At 41.4% G+C, this 23,476-nt stretch overlaps 1 protein-coding gene across 2 annotated transcripts in view; it reads left to right on the top strand.

Annotated features, from left to right (window-relative positions):
• The window catches only part of pacrg (PARK2 co-regulated), a 153,223-nt gene that overhangs the window by 2,209 nt on the left and 127,538 nt on the right, over nt 1–23,476 (top strand). For both annotated transcript variants that reach the window (XM_051953630.1, XM_051953626.1), the window contains exon 2: nt 22,621–22,755. In XM_051953630.1, coding sequence (XP_051809590.1) covers nt 22,621–22,755 — 135 coding nt within the window. The remainder of the gene's footprint in view (nt 1–22,620; nt 22,756–23,476) is intronic.

Genomic DNA, 23,476 nt, shown 5'->3' with positions numbered 1-23,476 from the left:
AAATCACTCATTTTAATAGCTTCTAACTAACTGATCAATTCATGCAGCTCTAGCTTAAATGAACATATTGCTGGATTCTTTTGCTCAGTTTAATGACAGTCGCTGGGAAAAATCTCCAGAGACAAGGATGATAGTGGAGAATTAAAAGTGCCACGTGTTTGCATTGAAATGATTCAGAGCTCGGGATGCTCCCTAACCAGCTAATTAAGAGTCAAGGCTTTGGTCCACCTGCCAGACAAAGAGCTTCATTAAGTATTTACTTCTGGATGAGGATCCACTGCATGAGTATAATGATGAGCCCACGGTGTGATCGATTCTGTGTCTGTGATGGAAGTGCTGTTGCCAGGGAGTTGCGGCAAAGCACAGGAAAAGACAGGTCACCTGGGGTGAGGTTAGGCTGTCTTTATACTACTCATAGCCAATTTTTTTGTAATGGGTCTCATTACTTAACTAGAGACTGAACGGTTATTTGCGACTAAGTTGTCAGTCGTCAGACTTTGTTGTGTTTTGGTGTGTGTGAATAGGGGAGATGTCTCACTTATTACTTCCTCCTGCTTTGAATTCTCACTTGGATGTGGCGACTGGTGAGCAACGATGTCGGATTTGCTTAAATTGACAGGTTGAGGCATTCTTTTGCTCTTACGTGACGATCTCTCAGGCAATTATCCGTAACGTATTTTTAGAGACAGCACCAAGCTCTTCATTAGAATTGTCTTCTTTAAGGGTGTAAGTGAAGATGTATGGCTTACAGTATAAGGCATTTCCTTTTTCCAAGTATTTCAACATCAGGCTAACAGGCAGATTTGGCAACATGCTTTGTCAGGAATGTGGCCAAAACTTCTTTTTGTTCTGGGGCTTCTAAAAATACCTTATATTCGCTTATATTTTGATTTATGTTTTGTTTTGATGCTGACAGCTTGGAGTTGGTTCATGGCAAAACGAGAGCACAGCGTCAGAAGTTGAGGCATGCGTGGTCAGCAATAATTTAATAAATGAATCGCAGTGTCAGTTTAACAATTTCTGTCAGCAGTCCCACTGGCTCCCACTTTCATATCTTCTATTTTTCTAAAAATGTTGACTGTCTTGCCTTTGGTGCTTTGATGCAAACAATTTAACTAGGTCTCTCTTCCTGAGCCAATACGTTTTTTTAATCGTTGTTGTTTTTTAAGACAGCTAATGCCTTGTTCCGTTCACACTGCACTTTAAAAAATTGTGCCTATGTGATGAATGCAGGTGGAAGAGCTGCACAGTTCTGATGACAACAGTAAATACTTTAAATTGAAACTGCAGCATCCTTTTTTTTCATTATTTGCCTTGAGATGCAAAGGAGGCAGTCAGCGCTATCATTGACTTCCTCCTCCTTTTTTGAAGGTCATAAACAAATCTCCTGTCAAGAGCTTTCATGAGGAAGGCTCCTGCAAAGCCCTTTAATATTCACCATCTCCTCAGAGGATCTGCTATGTCTGGAACATGAATGATACTTGCACACTGCCATACCACTGGCTAAATCCTCAACAAAAACCATTACATTTTTCAGAGGCTTGCTTGTGTCTGTTGCCTTCTGTTTTTTCTTCTCTCCTCCCCTGTGGTCACGGACATATCACTCCAGAGAGGGCGGCTTTGCGGAGAGCTGTGATTTGTAGGTAACGACAAGGCCATTTCAAGCCTTGAAAGGGTATGGGGACTTGAAGCATAGGCTTATTATGCTTTAAAGTATTTGTGGTCATAGAAATTGAATCAATAGCACAGGACCCTGAAACTGCAACCCTTTCTCTTTTTTTTCTTTCTTGTGATTCATCCTCAAGCATTTAAAGAGAAAAAAAGATGTGCTTTACATTCTGGTGGGAGGTCGTCACCCTGTGTTTCATACAGAGAGGGGAACAACACTGTTATTTTTCCATGTCAGAGACTTATTCCACCGAGGTGACAGTAAAAAAAAAAAAGGACAGGTTTGGGGCAAGAGCACCTGTGCAGTGCTGTGATATGAATGGACATGAAGTTACACCATGCATGTGGGCAAAACTAAAGAAAAAGGCAATATGGTTGTCTCTGAGTTTAACTAGTGATATGGATGAAATTGTTTTCAAGTTATAATTGATTGGAAATATTTTTGACAAGTCGTGCAACTTAATTACTTTGTGACATTACTGTGACACTGACTCCTGATCAAATCTAACATTGTCTTTAAGTGGACTTAATGTCTGTACAATGTGGCAAAATGTGAATTTATCGAGGTAACTAAAGGTTCACGTCTGGGTTTTCAGGATTATAACGGTGGTTCGCTTCTTACAGTACATCACCATAGTGGTGAAAATCCCACAAAGCTCGGTGCATGGATGAAAAGGGCAGATAAAAACATTTTTTTCAAAGACATTTCATTGTTCTCTATGTCTTTTATAGTGTAATATAACCCTAAAACAGAAATAAATTAAAACTAAAGCTGAATAGTCTTTTGGTCGACCTTATATTTGCAATAGGTCTACTTGTTGGTTTGAATGACCTGTTTTTTTACTTGCTCTCATGTCTATTTACAACCATCAGCTGACAAAATAAGGCTAAGACTGTTTTCTATGTAAGAAGAAAACTCCTAAGCAACACAATCATTTAATACAATATGCAATTTTAATTATAGTCAGATCTACTTATGGCCTAATAATTTCGTGGTGGTATTGATAAAACTGTTAACTTAAGCATTCACACAGTCTGCAGTTATTTGTTGGCTTTCCTTCCTGCTTTGGCTGCTTCAGCTCTTTTGCTTTTAGTCCATATGATGTGGTTTAAAATCCTATGTTTCAAATATTACCGTTTGCTCTTCATGTGCCACTCTGTTGCCAGTAGACCTGCTCATGCTTGCAATTAGTTATCTGTTGCCAACTTCCCCTCTGTCATGTGAATGCACTCATGAACTCTGGTTTGATTTACTGTGTTGATAAGCAACTTCATGAGACAGTGGTTGTTTGGTTTAGTGCAGCCAGACAATGAAAAGATTCCCAGGTTATGTTGAACTTGCTTCGTTGTAGAGGTCTCCGTGTTGATATGCAACATTGTCGACAGTGGTCTAACCGACATTTTTCATGATAGAGACCCTTTTCTTTTGTGTGTAGCGGAGGGTAAATTTCAAATTCAGCAGGAAATGGGCAGGACAAGACCAAGGGAATGACCATTTACTGTATAGACGGATGAATGAATTCATGTGACATCACCCGATAGAAGTTTTTAAGGTCAATGTAGTGGCTCTGGTGTCCACCATCTTGCCAGTGCCTGACTCCCTTTAACTTTTGCCTGGTACAAAAATTAATGGAACTGTGTGGGTAATGCAAACATCTCTGAGCCTTTGACTATCCTGTGATGGCTCTACCTGTCCCTCAAAGCAGCCACATCCTTATTTATGACCTATGCATAAGTCTCAATACAATTTAAACCAGTGAGCTATAGAATAATTCATCCCTCCAGCAGTTGTCAATAATGTGGAACCTAGCTATAGAGACCAAAAGCATTTTTGTAACAGGATGTAAACATGTTTCTTTCTCCTCTAAAGCTGAGCATTTTAACATGGATGTCTATGAGGATTGATTTGCCTCAAGTGGCCATTTGAGGAACTGCACTTTTATGCCCCTTCATTTTTCCAGCCCTGGAGTTTGCCCCTTGGGAGGAACACGCAGCAAATGGTTTATCCATCTGAGAGTCAGACTGGGGTCTCGCTGTGCTGTTGCATCCATGTGATGCGTTTCCTAACCATTAAGGGCCACCCACACACACAAGTATAACACAGTCACTGATGATGGTTACATTCCATGCCTCTCTAAGTATCCCATGCACTGACAGTGGACCTGAATGAAAAGCAGCGATCATTAGTCTTATGTGAAAAAGCCTACGCAACAAGGAATATTGAAGGGATGATTATCACACTATTAGCGGTATGGCAAAATCTCTGACAGTTGACAAATTGGAGTCCTCGCAGTATAGTGTGTTATTGTCTCGTTGTCCAACCCAATCACACTTTGCAGAGTAATTCAAGCATTAAAATCAGACAGGTTTGCCATTTTTTCATTTTCCTAACCAATAACCAGAGACTTATTTGCCCCACTTTAGGCTGACACAGATGTGGTGGTAGAGGTTGCTAGGAAAATTTAACATAACACTTTCTCCAATTGGAGGAAACAGCTGTCACTGGCACAACACAAGGTCGCTTTAAATTACTGAAATCAGAAATGTGGGCAGCCTTTCAGAAGTGGGCAACCAGAACCACTTATTCATGTCTCTGTGCCTTAAGTCCTATTTAAAGGCAAAAGCATCTGGTCAATAACTATCGAGCTCACTTATGATCAGTCCTGTAGATATGGAATTGATTTATAGACTCCTGAAGATGTGGAATGTATGACCTTAGATCATCATCATGCCTTGTAATTGATTTATGTACTCTGTAATTTGTTGATGGTTTGCCATAACACATCCTGTAATGCTTCCACTTTGTGCCTGGTGCTTCTATGCTTTAACAACGATCGTCTCTGAGGATATTTTCAAGGGCTTAAGTGTCACAAAGCTCTTTCCTCAAAGGAAATAATCTTTTATGAGAAGACATGAAAGAAAGGATGAAAGTTATAAATGTTTCTGCACATACAGCACAGTGCTTTCTATGCTAAAGCGAGGATGATTTATTTATAGGGTAATTTCTTATAAAGTCAGATTAGTATTTGGTATGATCACCTTTTGTCTTAGAAGTTTCCTATAGGTACACTTGCAAAGAGTTTTTCGACGTGCTTAGAATAGAGGTTGACCTAAACATCTCGCAAAATTTAGTCTGTCAGTTGCTTCTGTCTCTTCATGTAACCTCAGCCTGAGTTCCTGATGTTGAGATCAGACACAACACACACTCAATCACACAGACCTTTTTAATTTCACTTGAGAGGCCAAATCGACACACACTGCACCTGATCCCGGCCTCATCTTTCGTGCGGCGAGAGTGTGCGGATCCCTGAGACGATGGACTGCCTGTATAAAAATCACACCACGTTTACTGTTTGCTTGGCCTCTGGGATAAAAATTGAGCTGGCAAACAGTGTCCCCAAGTCTGCTACAACACTCCCCACGATCCGCCAGCTCCTTTCCCCCTCCAGCCCCACCATCATCCCTGGCTCACCCGACTAACCTCAGGGGACAGATGGAGACTCCGTGCCAGCGAACGTGACCTCCATATCTTATTCTCTTCCTCCCCCGCAGCATCATCATTAGATACCTGAGCAGATGTCTTGGCCTCTTGCGCTGTCTCCCTCTCTGTCTTTATCTCATTTTTTCCCTGCAGAACCTCTGTTCAACCAGTAAGGACACTGAAGAAGAAAACATTTTCACAGAGGAGCAATGGGCTTCTACACAATCACTTTATATACACTATAAATCCTAAACCGAATCAATTAAATAACCAAAGCATAATAGGAGGTAACAGAGCATAGACACATTTTGATTTAATTGTGTTGTATCAGTTTTGCTTTATTGGATAGTTTAGAAGCATGCTTTGTTAAGATTGTGTCAGAGGAGTGTTGATTCACGTCTTTGCTATTTGCCTTTGATGCTCTCACCCCTGAGTGTCATCTTAATAAATGAATCCATCTGAGCAAATTAAACAAGTGACAGTTTAGAATTGATCCTTGATTAGGGTTTAAACGAGTCTTGAGTTTCAGTGCAGCCTGATTAAATGTAATCTCACTTTAAATTGCAATATAAACCTAGTTAAAATGCTGTCTTTAATTTGATTTAGCTCTGAATTAATCCTGATTTTAAAGTTTGTCTAACAGCTTTATGTGCATTAGTTAAAGCTTGATTTAAAAATGATTAAATCCTTTCTTCTATCCACTGAAAAGCACCACAGGGTGGAAAAATCACAACAAACGGAGCACGAGCACGTCAAGTCTGAGATTAAAAAACAAAAAAGCCCATTGTCAGTTATATAGACAGCAGGCAGTTGTTGACCAAGATTGAATTCTTGAAAGCTTTTATAGAGATGAATTTGTCTATTTATTACTTTTATTCACCATCAAAACCATTCCTTCCCATCACTCCAGACACATTTACCGGACACAGGGACTCATAATGTTCCCAGCGTGATGCATAAATTGGCCATGAAGCCGGCTGGGGTGTTTGGTGTTTGTGTTGTGTCTTGCCAATGCAAGTCAAATTGAGCAAGTTTCCTCCATTGGATGTCTTCCTGTAGATTCCCTCACCTGTCTGCTTGCCTGCCTCACTTTTACTGCCTCGTGGAAGTGTTTTCTAAACTAGCAGTGCTTGTAGACTCACACACACACACACACACATCCTTGCACACACTATTTTTCCGCATCCGTCTTTCCTTCCCCCAGCTCCTGCCTTCTCATCTTATCAGTAGGAGAAGCCTGCAGTCCATCCCAGTGAGCAGCTGGGTTATTTGAGGAAGAATTGAGTCATGGTAAAACAGGTTAAATTGGCAATGGGCTGTGGAGGCCTGCTGGCGCTCTCATTACTATCGATCAACCACGGGGCCTAAAGGCCTTGAGTGGACGGAGCATTGGCTGACTCAGAAATCTTACAGTTTTCCCCATAACTTTTTACTTTGTTGACTTTAGCTGCTTTGCGCCTCACATGAAATACTGTGGGTGGAAAAAACAGAGCTGACACACAGAAAAGCATCTTAAACCTTGTGCAAAGTGAGACGCTACAGGTAAATAAAGTAAAATATATCTTAATAGGTAGAACTATGATTTTTCCCCTGCTGATTATAAGTTAAGATGTTATATCTAAAAATATTTTTGAATAATTTCAAGAGCAGAAATCTAAGAATTGGAGCCAAATAGTGTAGCAGAGGGGATTTCGAGTATCTTTTTATCAATTAATTTGGCAAATACTGTCAACAGCCAGAAATAAAAACATGTTTTCATAATGTAATACAAACAAGGCTGTGAATGATATATTCATAAACCTTTAAAAACCATCAGAACTTAGGAATATAACTGGAATGTTTTGTGTATCTAAGTGCTATTGAAGTGGAGATTTTCACCTCAAAGTCTGAGAAAAAGGCTCATTTTGAGAAAACAGCCTTTAAACATATGCTTCGTAAAGTTCTACACAATTCTATTGGAAACGAATTTAACTACTAATTAACACACTTCCCCAGGTGATTACTCCGCCAATTATTTTTTGCATTAGTTTAAGTTTTTCCAAAATGTTTTTCTTCATATGCAAATAAGGCGTGTTCTAATTTGTGTAAATGGTAAATAGACAAAATGTAGTAGATAAACAACTAAATCTGTTTTTTGAATCTTTTCTTTCCGCCACTTTAAAAAAAAGACATGTTATGGAAGCACAACATCCCAAATTTTCAAAAATTGACCAGAGCATGAAGAAACAGAGTTTTTGCCTGTAGTGTCTTACCTCGAGATATTTTTTTTTTATCTCCATGAAATATTGTTAATTAAAAATGTTCATAAAAGGGAAGCAAAGCCTGACTGTGGAATACCATTTTGAAATGCTGCTTTGATCCTCTAAAGCCTTGACTTGGTGTTTAGATCACATGGAAAATCTTGCATTTCAACTTAGGATAAATTTGGCACAACTTACACACAGTAGTTTCTCTGCTTCATGTTCCTTCCACCAGGTATCAACAAATAGATTAGGTTATAATTGATGGCATGCCATCTGAAGTGCATGACTGCTGAAATGTCTGTGACCTTTTCTGTGGTTGAGGAAAACACCATCTGGAAACTTCAGTCAGATATGGAGAAGTATTTCCACAACATTCTATCATGACCTTATTGGAAGTGCTCGACTGATTATGTCTATTATGTTTGCTTTCCTCAGAGCTTGGTTGACAATTACACTGGCCTCTGTGTTTGTTATGTTCTCCTTCAAGCCCTTGTAGCTTGCATTCTAATTAGATGGCTTTTAATAGAGAATGCTTATTGCTCCTTGCATGGCCTCTATTTTCTGCTCTGGAGTTAATTAGCACTATGTCACGTGATAACCAACGCAGAGGACACCTAGACCTATGCCTTTTCTATGAGCACTGTCCTTCTTGCATCAAAAGCAAGAATACAGAGCACTGACTGAATTGCATGCTTGGTCTCACTTAGTCTCAGTTGTTTTAAATGCAGAGATGAATATGAGAAAGCCCTTTGATGTTGCTATAATGAACACAGACGCACAGAGTGCAATTGACACGGGTTATTTTGTTCATTGGACAACAAAAACTATACCGTGCAGGGGTTTTCTTGGCTCAGAATGAGCCTTGTGGGGGTGACTACACGACAGTTGGCATGACCGGTCTATAGCGTGTGCCAGAAGTGCCTCTATGCGGGACAAACGCTGCCGTACAATACCACAAAATCAGTTTACTTATTGTACTGAGCTCAAAATGTTGTCAGCTTTCACTCCATTCTATTTTAACAGGCTTGAAGACAACAGTGTAATGCTGGATGTAACGCAAATTGGTATTGGACCAATTTATTTTCTCTAAATGTATTAATGCTTCCCTAAAGTCATGCAAATAACAATGTAATTAGGAATATTATTTGCTAAGCCTACTTGTATGTACGTAATTTTCATATTCTTCAATAATTATAACTTTGGTAAATTCTGTTTTAAATTGCAGAGTTTTTCGTAGGGTCCTGGAGAGCTTAGACGCTGTGTGTGAATTTTATTTTTCATTCAAAAACGTAAAACAAATGTACAAACAAACTTAACAAAAGCACATGGTTGTTAACTACACCTGATGAACGTCAGCGGGGTTACTGCATTCGGTGCGGTATCTGGCTGGGTAAGTATGTATGTATGTATGTATGTATGTATGTATGTGGCTATGTCCGTTCCGATATCTCTGCAAGTGCTTAAATGAAGGGTAAATGTTGGTGATTTAGCACCTCACAGGGGCCCTGAAACAAAGAGGCCATAGGGTGGACATTTCCACCACTCCAGCTTTAACCTGTAGGCTTCAAGTCTAGTCTCCTCTTTGTAGACTTTTTTTTATATTGTCGCTGTGCTGTCCCTGCTCAGTTGAGCACAATGTGTCCTTGGAGTCTTTCATCTTCAGTGATGTGAGGAGCGACAAGGTCAGAGATCTAGATGGCAAACAGTAGTGCTGCATGCATTTTACATCTGCATAATAATCTATCCCATGTGAGCTGGATCACTGAAATAACAGTCACACACACTATAACTGTAACTACAATCACACAAAATGTCCTTAACATCATCATTAGAAATGCTGCCAAAGGTTGAAATCTCTTCAGCAACATTTGTTTACTTAGTGTACGATGTGTGTCCATTACGTCATTGTTGGTTAGTTTCAATTTGTGGTCACTTTTCATCCTTTTTGAGCCAATTTGTCTGTATTTTGTCATGATTTTCAAACATATTCTGCTTGATCATAAACAGTTTACAACTGAAAATTAAGTGCTTGGCCACTCAACTGACAAACGCTTCAAGTTGGCTTTCAAGCTTACTTCTTTTGCAGCAGTGTTTGTAACTGTAATTCCAAATTCCAAAGTTTTGATTAAATGTTTACATTTTGTTGTGTGAAACATTTTTATGTTAAGCGTCTTTGACATTATGTGAATGTACTCTTAGATGTGACACAAAACCTGACATGAAATTCTGTTGAAGTGCAGTAAACTGACAGTACATTAGCCATTTGTGCACTCATCTTCCATCATTATCATCCTGATTTGTCCTTGCTAGAGGAGAATGGGCCCTTTTTAGCGTACTAATCTGCCAGTACTAGGTATGTGTTACGCACTTAACTACAGGGTCAAATGTGGCAGCTCACATACTGCCTGCATCAACATAAAGGGAACCAGTAGCAGAAAAATCAATGTATCTGACAAACACAGTTGTTCCAATCCAATAATGCCAAATAGTGGCCTTTGTTTTGCCACCCCCTACTTTGAAGATCTTTTAAAATCACCATCAATGCAGTAACATTGGTCTGACCTTTTGCATTTTCCTGACCATTGCAGAGACCAAAGTGGGCTGTATACCTGTAATCCCTCAAGGACAATGGCAAAATCCTCCATTCATTAGAGATACACCACAGTGGCAAGCTTGTAATGATGTTAGAAAACAAACATCTTGCAATGTAAAAATATGTTTGTGTCAGAATACTTAATAAGGGAGCGATTTCTCCAAAGAGAAGAACGCAGAGTACAGCAGCACCAACACCACGCTCTGGTGCACTGAATGCGGTTTAAAACGCACAGCAGCCAACTTCATCGATGGCGCTCCAGGGCTGTGGTGTTCTTCACCCAGTGCCAGGAAAGTAAACCTGCAAACCCTTTGAGATTAGAAGTAGTGTGTATGTTCCCTTCAAAATTCCACCGAGGATTACTCTGCTATTTAGCTCATGCCTCGCATCCAGCTGAGTTGAAGTGCTCCCAGTTGAAGGTGTGCTGGAGGCTACCGCTCTGCCGCAGCAAGCTGGTGAAGGCAGGGAAGGGGAAGGGCTGCAAGGCAAAAGAACTCTGATACTGTCAGAAATGATCCACATCACGGCCTGGCAGCCCTCTGCTCCAGCCACCTCTGCTCATTACGCTCGTCGTCCGGAAACACCAAGCAAATTCTACTAACGAGTGTTTGATCAACACGGCGCGCTGTAGCAGAGGAAGACAGGCAACCTGTTCATGACTCATTTTCTCCACCTCTCTCTCTTTTCCTCTCTCTGCCGTTCACTCTCACCCGGTTTTGTCTCTGTATTTTTTCTCTCTCTCCCTCCCACTCCCTTAAGACAGAGGAGAACAAAGGGAGACACAGAAGAAAAGCAATATAACCTCTTGGCCCTTATCTGCGGAGCACACCAGAGCATGTCTGGTCTCAGACGTGGCATTGCCTGTCCTTTGAAGGAGCTCATCTCCCTTTGATTTCAGCCAAATGGTTCAGCGCAGTGACAGATGCTCAACTTTCCATCTGCCACTCTGACACCCATCTCTTTAGTGTTGTTGAATCTAACTGACTTTGTTTGGAATGTCTGTCTGGCTGTCTGAATAAGGTTGTGACATGGATGCTGATGTGAGTACTAATGTGGAAGATTGTGACTTAAACTTTCACTTGAAACAGATGAAAGAAACTCCCTGTCACTCTCTTTTGTTGAGGTCATCTGTACTATCTTGGCTGTAGTTTTACATTATCATTTTAGACATTTACTTAATGCTCTGATACTGAGTGATTTAATGAGGAGCCTTAAGGGTCATCATCATATTACCTTGACAGTATTCCTCTGAGATGGGCCACAGAAAGGCATAAAAATTCAAGCCAAGGAGAGCCAGGCCGCCTTTTTATGACAGGAAACTAGAGTGAAGAGAGGGGAAAGATATTGCAGAGTGAATATGATTCTGTAGGGAGCGGATGACGTAGTGCACCTCTTAAAAGAAGAGTGTAATTTAGTGATTGGTAATGAAAGACATTTTGCTGCCCAGACTGAACTTGGGACGTCATATTAAACTGTTCTCTAAATAATAAACAACAATATAATATTTCGAATTAATCTTTTGGTTTGGTCTGTTTTTCACAGCTTTTTGTTACATCGACTACATCAAGCTAAATCACTGCTTGGCAATAAGACTGAAGCCACTCTCTCTGCTATTGTAGCAAACCCTTGATTTTCCATTCACACGGCCTTGATTTATGCTCGTCATCAGAGGTGTGGGATAGAGGAGGTGGCACAGAAAGACTTGCACTAATAGCCCAGACACCTGTTTCACTGTCAGAGCATCAGCAACCTGCAATGCAGGGCAAGAGGTGGAGAAGTGGGAGGAGTGATTGAATAGATGGATAGATGAATGAATCACACCGTAGGAGATTGATGCTCAAGGAGATCTGTATGACTTCCGCACAAATCCTACTCCCTGAATAAATCAGCTCCAAAGCCAGGGGTTGCTGGCATAACATGCTTCTGGGTATGTCTTTATAGCTTCTGTTTTGTTTGCGTGTGTGCATGTGTTATTGCTTCCCCGTTGCTCAGCTAAAAGTGCCACCTCTCTGTCTGAAAGAGCTGCTGCACAGGGTGAGATGTGAGGTGTTCAATAGGTTTCCTGTTTTTAAGGTATCCATAGAGCCAAGGTTTTTTTTCTCTCTTCTTTTTTGTCTCTCAAGCTAATCCGTAGGGTGGACTGTTATTGAGAGAATTATCCTTGCAGGAGGTCACAATAGCAGGCTGCTGTTCCATATATATATCCCTCACCGTTTCCGTAACAACCTCTGCTGGGAGCCCCGCTCTCCCATTAGTCGGTGGAGTAAACAAATTTTGGATCAAGAGCTATTTTTTTTTGTGTGTATTACTCAAATAAATAAAGGTAGCAGAGAAAGAGTAGATGTGTGTGACTGGATGTAAGCAGCTGATTATGCTAAGTTGTGTGTCTAAGGTACTAGAAGCGACTTCAGTGTGCGTTTCCCCCATTTAATTTATGTAAAGGTCACATTTCCAACCACGCCACGCTTTGGTCTCCGCATGGTGTCTCTGTAAGCAAACCTCCAGCATCATTTTTAACAGACGGCCTTACAGGCAGCAAGACTGATTTCCAGGAATAGAAAGTCACACTGGGCCTGAGATAAGACCAAGGGCCTGGGGTTCGTTTTGCAATACATACTAATCACCTAGATAATGTTCTTCCCTGTTAAACAATATTCTCATATCAGAAGTAGAACCTGTATCTCTTGCCATGTGCAGCTCTGCTTATCTCCCCATGCCTCCCTCCACTCCTCGGGGATCTGTCAGCGCTGGACTACCTGTGACACTCATGAATGTGTGTGTCTGTGGTGTGGTGTGATGAGGCTGCACGCTGACCTGCTCTCTCTCCTCTCTCATCTTTGCGGCTGTCTGTCTGCGGTGAAATCGATGGGCTCCTGCTGCTCTGGGTGTGTCCTTCTCCGATTCCCTTCCCCTGAGGGGGGCCTGTTGCTGCCAAATCAAACCTTCCACAGCTCCCATGTTGCTTCCTCGCTAAACTGTGCGGTCACAACTACGCCTACGACGCTTTCATGTCTCACCGTCTATCTACTCATCTACTCGCCTGATTCCAGCCTTCTCGCCCCGTCTCAGCATTTCCCTGTCGGGCTGTTTATTTCTGCGACTGGCTCCTCGTCAGACTGGTTGGCTGTCCCCAATCCCACCTGCAAAACAAACTTTCAACTTTTTGGATGAGTCATGCAGCTGTTCTGAGCTGCGACCAGCACACCATAACCACGAACAAGGACGGCTGTTAGTGACTTCAGGAACATTGGTATTCAATGAGGTGATTTTTTTTTTCAGTTCATCTTCAATTAAGGGCAGTTATGAGGATGTTTATTGATGAGAAGCTAGTTATTTGGTGAATAAAACTAGGAGTAGAGTTAAATTCTTCCCTTCCTGCTGCAGAAGTGGCAATTGCAGCAGGCCAGGGATGTAGTTTCCCTTGTGTGTCTCATTAATTTCATGGCCCTGTGCAGTGTTTTAACACCTTCAAGTGTCGTCACTGATTGGAGCTGTAAACACACAACAATAGATCAGAATGTGCCTCACTCTTTTCACAACCAGGACTAGACGATGTGCTCTTAAACACACATACACGCAGCATACACTTCAATGCACACTCTCAAAAAAGTAATGGTTCTCAAAAGGTTAATCACAAGGCGCTTTGGTTCTTCAAATGACGTCACTCGTTGAAAAATCCGATGTTTCTCCAGAACATTATGCAGTTCTTTAATGCACTAAAGATTATTCATTTTTATGAAAGTATTTGGTGTCAGAATAGCATAAAATTAGCTGCAACTAATGATTATTTTCATGCAGATTATTTTCGTAGTTTTTGGAAACTGGTGAGAACCGACTTTCTCAATTTCGCAAATTTATACGTTTGCTTAAAAAAATGTTTTCGGTTTTGGTTGCTAGTTTTGTTCCGTTTATGCAGTTCATTCCCATGTATTTTCTTTTTTTGTGTGAGTTTCCCATGTCTCTCTTTTTGTCTGTGTGCTGGTTTCACATCCGTTTTCAGTTACTTCCTGTTTTGTTTTGAAACTGCCTTTCCTCATGTGTCGCTTGTGATTTTATTTCTGTTCTTTGTCCATCTTTACCCTCCCTTCTGATTGTCCTGATTAGTTTCACCTGTGTCTCCTCCCTTCAATCAGCTCTGAGTAGCTAAATTATTTTGTCTCTCCCTCTGTCTTTGTCAGTTTGTCCTGTTGCCCTCCTGTTTTGCTGCCCTCATGTTCTCTTGTCGGTTCTCATTGCACCTTTTTCGATGTACTTTTTGCCTGGATAACCAGCTGCCTTTCCTTTGTTCCCCTCCACACCCCAGTAAGTTTCTTTATTAAAGCTTGTTCCTTTCCACAAGCTGCTCTTACAAAATGATTATCACGTCATATTATCAGAATAGACCCAAATAGTTCCCAAAGAACTGATTTTTACTCATTTGTAGTGCCTAATGGAACTATTTTTTGATGGTCCTTTGAGGCACCTGTTTAAAAAAAATTGTACTTTTAGGAACTTATTGCTAAAAGGTTCTTTATGGAGTCATTTTTTAAAAGTCTCAATTAGCACCTTTATTTTTCTTAATGTAGAAACAATAACAGTAATCACTGCTGCAGAAATACACACACACATTTTTTTGTGGCTATGTATTGCATCGCAGTAAACACTTTTAAAACAGTAGTTCTTTCTAACTAGACACTACATCATATTGTAAAAAATCAAATTCATCCTGAAAACAATAGTCAGGTAATGATAAGGTGATCAAATCATTCTAATATGACTGCATGACAATTTCTATGGTTTTAACACCACCTGCAAGTGTGTGGTGTACTGCAACCAATTGTTTGCACAGATTTTATAAGTGTAGCTCATTACAGAAGTGTAATTCAAGTGCATTTTTAAAATGTGCATTTCTCTCTTTTAGGTTTAGCCTCATGGCGTCAGTGCATGTATTTTCCTATTCACTTAACAAGAAGTAAGAGCAAATATTTTCTGCCTTTGCCATGCAGGCTGATTCACTGTGTGCCATCATCTCAACTGTGGTTTGGTGATATGAATCAGCCAATAGGGCGCTGTAAGCACAAGGCTGCCCTGCTGGCTGGCTGATAAGTGGGCCACACAGAGAAGATGGAAAATACTCAGGGCATTCTCACTCCCTCTCTCCCCTCCGTTCTGTCTTGCTCACTCTCTTTTTCTTGCTCATGCAGCTCCTCTTTCATTTATACTCCTCCCCTCACACTCCCACCTCAAACTCTTTCTTTCACATCCCGTTAACGTCTCCCTGTGTCTGTGCTGTTCTTTTAAGGGATGGGGTTAAACTAGAGGAGACAGAAAACAGTGGGGCGCTCTTCAGTGCTTGACGCTGCTTTTTGAAGTTCTTCTTTAAAGTCATCCCTCTTGTGCAGAGTTCAATGGTAGGTGGCTGTCACCTGTTTCATCCTTGTGTCTTTGTAGTGACACAAAGTGTGTAGTGTCGTCTTTACCTACCGGTGTCGTCATTTTTCATTACAAACGTCCCTGCCCTTGTACCTGTGTGCATGATACAGTTGATGCAAAAGCCTGTGACACACTGACAATTGTAAAGCACACCTCCATGGTCCTGTGAGCTCTGAACAAAAGACTCTGTTACCTTTCATCAGCCTGTGGTTTTCCTGTCCAGTGAGAGCTCTTTACTCATTTGTTCTCCTCCGACCTTGCCTCTCGCACCACGGCTAAATTCAGCACATAATGAAGCTCACTTGCAGACACTTCTTGCTGTTTGGTCATGAGAAATTAATGGAGTGCTGCACAAATATTGTACATTTATTCTTCAGAAGGAATCAGCCTCCCACCAGTCTGTATTTTGCCCTGCAGAGGGGATGAGTAAGCAGAAAATATCCAGTTGAATGATTGTTTGGACATAGCTGTATAGCAGGGATTCCCTTACAGCCTAAATACCTCCATTATTTTGTCTGTTTCTTGTTCTTTTAAATTGTATTTTTAGAATAAAGCATGCAGTCCAAGCCTTGTATCCTTTGAGACCGGCAGGCAGGCAGCTGGCTGGACTATGGCAGCAGAAAATGCCCTGTAAATAAAGAGAGCTAATTTTGTTGCCTGTGGCAGCGATGTGCAAGCTGACCTTATCAGGAGAGCCTCGGCCTTTCTGTTCCATTCCAACCCTGCCCCCTCCCTCAGGAAAGTCGGCCTTCTGTATAGGGCTAGATTTCAATAACTTCTCAAGCGAGAACAGTGGTGAAATGCAGAGAGCGAGCGAGCGAGCGGGCGCCTAGCTCCTTTGCTGCCTCAGTAAACAGGTGATGCAATGCAGCCGTGTGCAGTGGCATCCTTGTCCCTCTATAAATGCAAGGCGACAAAATGCATTTCTGCCCCGACAGACAAGAGGCAGAGGGTGTGATGGGGGATGGATAGAAATGAAGAGAGAGATTAATGAGGGCCTCATTTTGAGAAGTGCAAGAAGTGATGGCAATGCAGGGTTGGCAATGACTTGACAGGTCTACACCAGACATCTATCAGAGGTATTCAAAGGTGTTTTAGGCAAAGAGATGGAGAGATGTGAAAGGGAGAGGAAGAGAGCGGGGGAGCTGAAGGCCCAGGCACGGTGATGGATCACCTACATGCTGCAGCAGCCCTGCCACGCTGAACTCACCCTCAGAATTGATGAGCCACACCTATTGTCTCCCCCGTCTCTCTCTTCCTCTCATATCCACTATTCCTCCATCACCCTCCCCCATTTCCTATTTCCATCTCTTGAATTCCTCTGTGTCTCATTGTTCTTTCTCATTCCAATTCTCTCCAGCTTCTTCATGTTTCTGTCTCTCTGGCCTATCTCGTACTCCACCTTCATCTCGCGTAGGCCTCTTTTCCCATTGCCTCCCTTGCATTCCCCCCACGTGCTTTCCACTCTGTGTGTCGACATCAGGCGGGCGAGTCATGGAAGTATCATACTAATAAGGTTAGAGGGAGCATCTCTGTTTCTCATGGTGACACCTTTATAAATGACAGGAGCACGAGGCTCTGCCGGTCTTCAATCACCTCTGCAGGGGCTTGCCCGTGGGGAGCTCAGCATGCGTGTTGTGTGAGCAAATGTGTGGCGTGCACGTATGAGTGCATGTTTGTGCCTCTGTGTGTCTTACAGGCGCTGAGTTTACGGTGGATCTAGTTGGAGTGGACAACAGCATTAGGGAGGAAACGGATCTGGAGGCAGAGTGAAGACGAAGGAGAGAAATGACAGCCTGGAGCTCATCTGACCAGTACTGCCTTGTTATGACTCCCTGATACGTGCGCCAGGGGCACACAAAACAGACACTTATTGCCTTACACCGCCTCTCTCTCTGTTCTGTAGTTTGTCGTCTCACTTTATGGCCTCCACTGAGGGGCAGGATGTTATCTGCTTGTATATTCAGCTTTTTTGTGACTTTTTTTTTCTGTTTCGTGTTTATAGCGGTGTTTTAGAACATAGATGACGTTTGGATGTATAGCACTGCATAGAGCTGTTCCCATCGTTTCATAAAAACAAAACCACCTTTTTTGGCCACTCACACCAACAAATGCAGACATCAGGGGAGGGTCGGAGCATCATGAAAAGATTCAAATGTATTTGGGAGATGAGCAGACCTAAAGATGAGACGATGAGCTGGCTAACAGCGCGCCAGAACCAGCAGTAGTTGTTGCCGGCAGCACAGCTAGTTTAAAATGAGTTTACATAAATGCGTGCTCACCCATATAAGATAGAATTTAGAGCTGTTGTTCAGCTCAACATGGACACTGTGTGGCTCTTATCTGGCATGATTGCTTGCCGTGTTTATGTGACTTCTCCGAGCGCCACAAAACAGAAGAAGTTTTGTTAAGCTGCTTGAAGACAAACAAGGTTATGGCTATAGCTGTTACTTTAGGATTCAGTTGGTTTTCTCTGAGCACACAGGGGCTTTAGACCCAAATGTCATGACTGGCATAACAGGAGCAGGCAGATCATTGGAATGGCATCCAGAAGCCAGCAGGTGATAATCTCCGCACGATGCTATTCCTATTACCGTTCTCCTTAAGCTGCTTGGAATGGCAAACTATATCAGCGATGAAGCAAAGGGCTTCTGTGTTTGTCTTTTTGTAGCGTGTGCAGAGCCTGACGAAAAGGTTTCATTGTGCATGCGTGTGTGTTGATATGCATTGCCCACCAGTGATGATAACTGGAGAGAAATCTGGGAGATAGCAGTGGAGCTTGCATCACTTCAGCCACAAACACAGGTCACTGAATTGACTGCAGCGTCATCATTCCTGACCATAAAAGCTGCTCAGCCAGTCAATGCAGTCTGGGTTCATTCTCTCCTCGCTGGCCAGTTGGAGCTATTTTTAGCCTCCCTGTGCAGCGTGGCTCAACCACCGTCGTAGCTACCTGGATATGAGGGCTTTGTCACTCCTGCAGGCTGGAGCAGCACTGATCTTGCAAGCTTTCCAGCTCCCCCATTTCCACAGCTAGGGCTGCAAAACTACTCCTGTAGAGAGTGGAATGAACACAGACTGTAAAGAAAAAAAGGAGACAAAAAAAGAATGATAGTGATGTATGTTTCAGTGTCTAATTTGAACAACACTTGCCATCTTGTATTCACTTATACTCGATGTGACAAGACAGAAACGGAATTGTCTCGAAGCAAGCTACTATTCATGATAATTCTGAGTTTGAACAATTCAAGCAATTATAGACTAACCGACCGAACCTAATGAAAGGAAAACTGGGAACAAGCTCCCTTTTCAGAAGGGCCGTATTTATGGGGTTATACAAAACAATAGGTGCAGCATTTTCTTTGTTACTTTGCGTGATTAAGCACACCATTGCAGCTGGAATTAGACTGAAAATAAAAGACAAAACTTAAAAGATGATAATAAGCGTACAAGTTTGTTGTGATGGATTTTCTTTAGACTAGTATAGAAGATACTGCCTTTTCTTGTGTTTTACATGCATTGTTAGTCACAGACATTTTGTTTGGGTAGTCTTTCTCCTGCAGGTATACAAACCTGTGCCTATTAATTCAGCATAATATTATTCACTATTCCCTGGTATGGTAAACAAATGCTCCAAACGGATTCATTTGAAATGACTGCGCTGCAATCCCACGGTGCATTAGGGCTGTTTAAATGCAGCGAGTGCTCGGAGACACTCACTCAGGGTCCCTCATAATAGTTTTTCCTCTCCTCTTGTTCCTCTTAAGTCTGCTGGCACCAGCTCCACCACCCCACACATGTAGCTCCAACTTTGATCCATGTTACATCATTTCTTGTAGCCGTTTTTTCCGAGATGCATTTGCGGTTGTAGACTTTTTTAAAAAATCAAGATAGTTTTCGAATTATGTAACAAACAAGCAACGCTAGTGAATGATGTAAGAAATGACATGAAAAGTATGAACTAAACCACCATCCAGTAGCATTACAATAATAGCCTAAAACCTTCAAAATCTCAGAAGTTGGACACCAGTCTTAGGCTGCCCTGCCAAAGACTACACGTCTCAGTCCCACTTTGCTCTGCTTGTGGGCTGCTGTGGCAAATTTCTGTTTCTCAATGGGTGGTAATCTGAGGATTAATGACAGCAACACATCTGCCAGTCATGTGGCACTGTGACACAGATGGCAGGGAATCCACACAGGGGATGCGGACAGGGAAAAGACTAGCTCCAGCATTCTGTCATCCGTCCACTACAACATGCTGTCGCAAGGCTCTAATATTTTCAGTGAAACAAATCTGGACTGCAAACTTTGATGCACACCTACAGTTTCTTGCAGACAGGTGCGTAGGAGGGCATAGCCATAGGTAAGAGAAGACGGAAAGCCTTAGACCTTTATCTGCTGCCGGCTAACCAACCAGACACAGTGGTGGCTGACAAGGAGCAGAAGTCGTCAGTGGTGGTACATGAAAAAAGATCTGCGCTTGAGGAACACACCCCACCCACTGAAGGGATGAGAGATAGATTATATGTGTATAAACAAAGGGATGATGAAAACAAAGTGTAGAACTATGTGCAGATATGTCACCGTAAAACCCTGAACTTCAACACTATAGCTGTGAACATAGCTACATTCAGTAATGTGGAATTAGAAGTAGCAAATGAGATTAAAATATAATTTTAGAAAATGGTGAAAAAAAATTAATGCAGCATTACATATAATTTCTTCATCAAAATATAGAAGCATAGGGACTTTAATGTGCAAAATGCACCCCAAATGTACTTTCAAATCTGGGCAATTAATGGATAAACTCTAGTGACCAACACATAATAGTACTGTATATCCTATTCATAATATATCCCATTCAAAACTGGAAATAATATCACATAAACCATCATTGTGTGAGGTATGCAAGGTCCAAATAGCTTTGCAACTCTTAAGTAAAGTGTCACAACCTAACCATCTGCTACAGCGTCTATAAATAGTATTTTTGCCCTTGGAAATTTTACCCTTTTATTGCTTTTCAATGTTGATTCATGGATTCAGCTTCATTTGGCTTTATTTATAAATATTTGTGAAAAAAGATTCTGTCATTACCAACTCAAAACAAAAAGTTCATTACACATATAAATGTAAAATAGGTGAATGCAGTCAGTATTTAGTAGATCCACCTTTGGCCAAATTTACAGTCTTCAGTGTGTGTTTTATTTTACCCCATTCCTTCTTTGCAAAACTGCACGAGTTTTCAGGTTAGACAGGGATTCTGAGTCAACATAATTTTTTTCAAGTCCAGTCACAAACTCTCATTTAGATTGAGGTCTGGGCTTTGACTCTGCCACTCCACAACATGCAGCTTGCTGTCTTTAACCCATTTCTGTCTAGCTTGGCTGTATGCTTCAGGTCAATGTGTTGCCAGGTAACAGATCTTCTTCCAAGTCACAGTTTACTTGTATTGTAGACTGTGTCAGGATTTTCTTATACTTTGCTTAGTCTTTTTACCCTCTACAAGCCTTTCAGAGTATGCTGTCGAGAAGCATCCCCATTTCATGATGCTGCCACCACCGTGCTTCACAGTGGGATGGTTTGTTACGATGTGCAGTTTTTGCAACTTGAATGCCAATAAAGCTAAATTTGGTTCGTCAGACCAAAGAACCTTCCATCAGTTGATCTTAGAGTCTCACATGCCTTCTGGTGAACTCTAGTTGAGATTTAATATAATTTGCTTTCTCTTTGAACAGTGGCTCTGTCTTTGCCATTCTAAAATACAGCTTTGACAAGAGATGCTGGATGGACAATCTCTCCTATCTCGGCTGCTGATACTTGTAACTCCTTCATAGGAGTCAAAGGTGTCTTGGTCGCCTCCGTTTCTTGTGTGGTCACTCAGCTTTTGAGGATGGCCTGCTCTAGACAGGTTTATGCATGTACCATATTCCTACAATAGATTTAATTGTACTCCTAGGGATATTTGAAGAGTTCATTTGCAAAAACAGATAACTCTGTTCTGATAAATTTTCAGAAAACTTTTTTTATTATTCACTTGAGATAATATCAATCAAACTGAAGTTGAGTGGATTTGACTCAGTAGAAAAATACATGACAAAATAGAGAAAAAATAAATTATTAGTGTTATATTATTATTATTATCTCAAGTAAACAATAAAAAAATAAGTTTTCTGAAAATTTATAAAACGGAGTTACCTGTTTTTGCAAATGAACTCTTCATTTAATGGCTTGAATTTTTTGTTGTCTCCAGCCCCTGACTTATGCTTATCAAATTATCTACCATGAATGTCCTACTACCATTATTAGGAAAGAGATGATTTTGGATAACTTGATCAATTGGTCAGTTTTAGAGTATATTTTGACGTAGTGATTTTATCTTGTTTCTTCATTTTTGATGGTGGGAAGTGGCGTCAACTGATGAAGCATTGGCTCTATTTGGTTTGATCTTCGTGCCTCAGAGTTCAGCTGATGAAGGTCTAAGCAATGAAATATTGCCATTAAAGTTTAGTGTAAGTAAAAGCATAGTGTGTGGGAGCTGTCTTTTCTCTTTTATTTCGGTGCTTTCGTGGATGGAGTGTTTCTTTGGAGGTACTAATTGGTCTTTTTTAAACACCTAAATATTCTGTAATTTTTTACTGTAATCTTTGTAATACCTTGTTGATGGCAGGATTTCTGTAAAATTCAATAGCAATATCAATTTGTTTTCCCCCGTAGAAGACGGTTGTATATGAGTCGAATCTTGAAATGTTCTCTTTCTCTCCTTTCTAATGTGTTGCATTTACTTACATCTGTTGAATGAGTACTGCCATCAATGGGCCCCAGAACAATAGCAGACACTGTGGCTGATGTGATAGGAGTCCGATTGGCTTTCAGTAGCACAGTAATAGCACATATCCAATATGGAGGCAGAGAAAAGATGATCCTAACAATGCCTCTGGCAGTGCCTCTGGCTACAGGGCCAACACACACACACACATACACACACAATCGCATACTGTCTGTGTTTGGCCTTCCTTAGAGGAGCGAAGGAGCAGGCACATGTGTCTCCACAAATTACTGTAAAGAAAAGGCAGTGAGAGTGATTCTGTTCTTGTAGGAGAAAACGCAGTCAGTTCTGATTTCATAAAACAACACTCACACTTGCGATGCATGTCTCATTCTGTTTATTTCTCCATTGTGCTCCTCTCTCTTAATTACCATTTTCTTTTTGTGTGCCTGACCAGGTGGTGGGTCCGCCTGCAGCAGGGGCTTTTCGGGAACGCCCTTCCAAACCAACCAACTTTCGAAAGTTCTATGAGCATGGAGCGTTTCCGATTGCACTGGACCATGACAACAAAGGCAACAGGATTGCTTGGAAGGTAGGGGCACTGTCCTCTGGTAAAAAGTGACCAATGTTTATGGTTTTCACAGCCTATTGACAAGAAGGATGAGGTGCAGGATGTGCCATCAGGCAATACTGTATGTCAGAATAGGGACATGGAAGGGACTCTCAGTAATACTAAACAACCTTTGGGAGCAGATGCAAAGCTAATGGGACCTAATTAAAATCTCACAAAGAGAAAAAAAACATCAATCAGCCCAAGAAGAAACTGTCTGTCAGGGAACATCCAGGAAATTTTCATTTGGAATTACACACAGCTCTGAGATACAGTAGTTTTTGTACATAGTCTCCTTTGTGAATCCACCCTTGCTGTCAAATAGATGCGACGGTTGAATCTGAAGACTTGATGAGTGCAATGCAAACACCATTTATCGTCGTCATTATCGACTAGGGTAAGGTGACGATGACAGTTTGTCACACATTCACTGGTCCAGTGTGGGCTGTTATCCTGTAGGAGGCAGTGTAGATTAGCTGGCTTGAAGGCTCCACCTGTCTCACAGCGCCAGTCCACAGAAACCATCAATCACAAATTCTATAGGAACTCAGGGCAGTCGCAGCAAAACACAGCGAGTAACTGTATGTATTTGTGTGTGTGTACTATGTGTGTATTTCAAAACCCAACAGAGCCATTAGGCTGGTAGAGTGTGTGTTTGTGTGTGGGATGGATGCATTTTTCTAATCACCATGTTGCTTTATTT

The sequence above is a fragment of the Acanthochromis polyacanthus genome, chromosome 1 (genome assembly GCF_021347895.1).
Source record: "Acanthochromis polyacanthus isolate Apoly-LR-REF ecotype Palm Island chromosome 1, KAUST_Apoly_ChrSc, whole genome shotgun sequence".
NCBI classification, from domain to species: Eukaryota; Metazoa; Chordata; class Actinopteri; family Pomacentridae; genus Acanthochromis; species Acanthochromis polyacanthus.
This window is presented reverse-complemented; position numbering and strand designations above follow the sequence as displayed.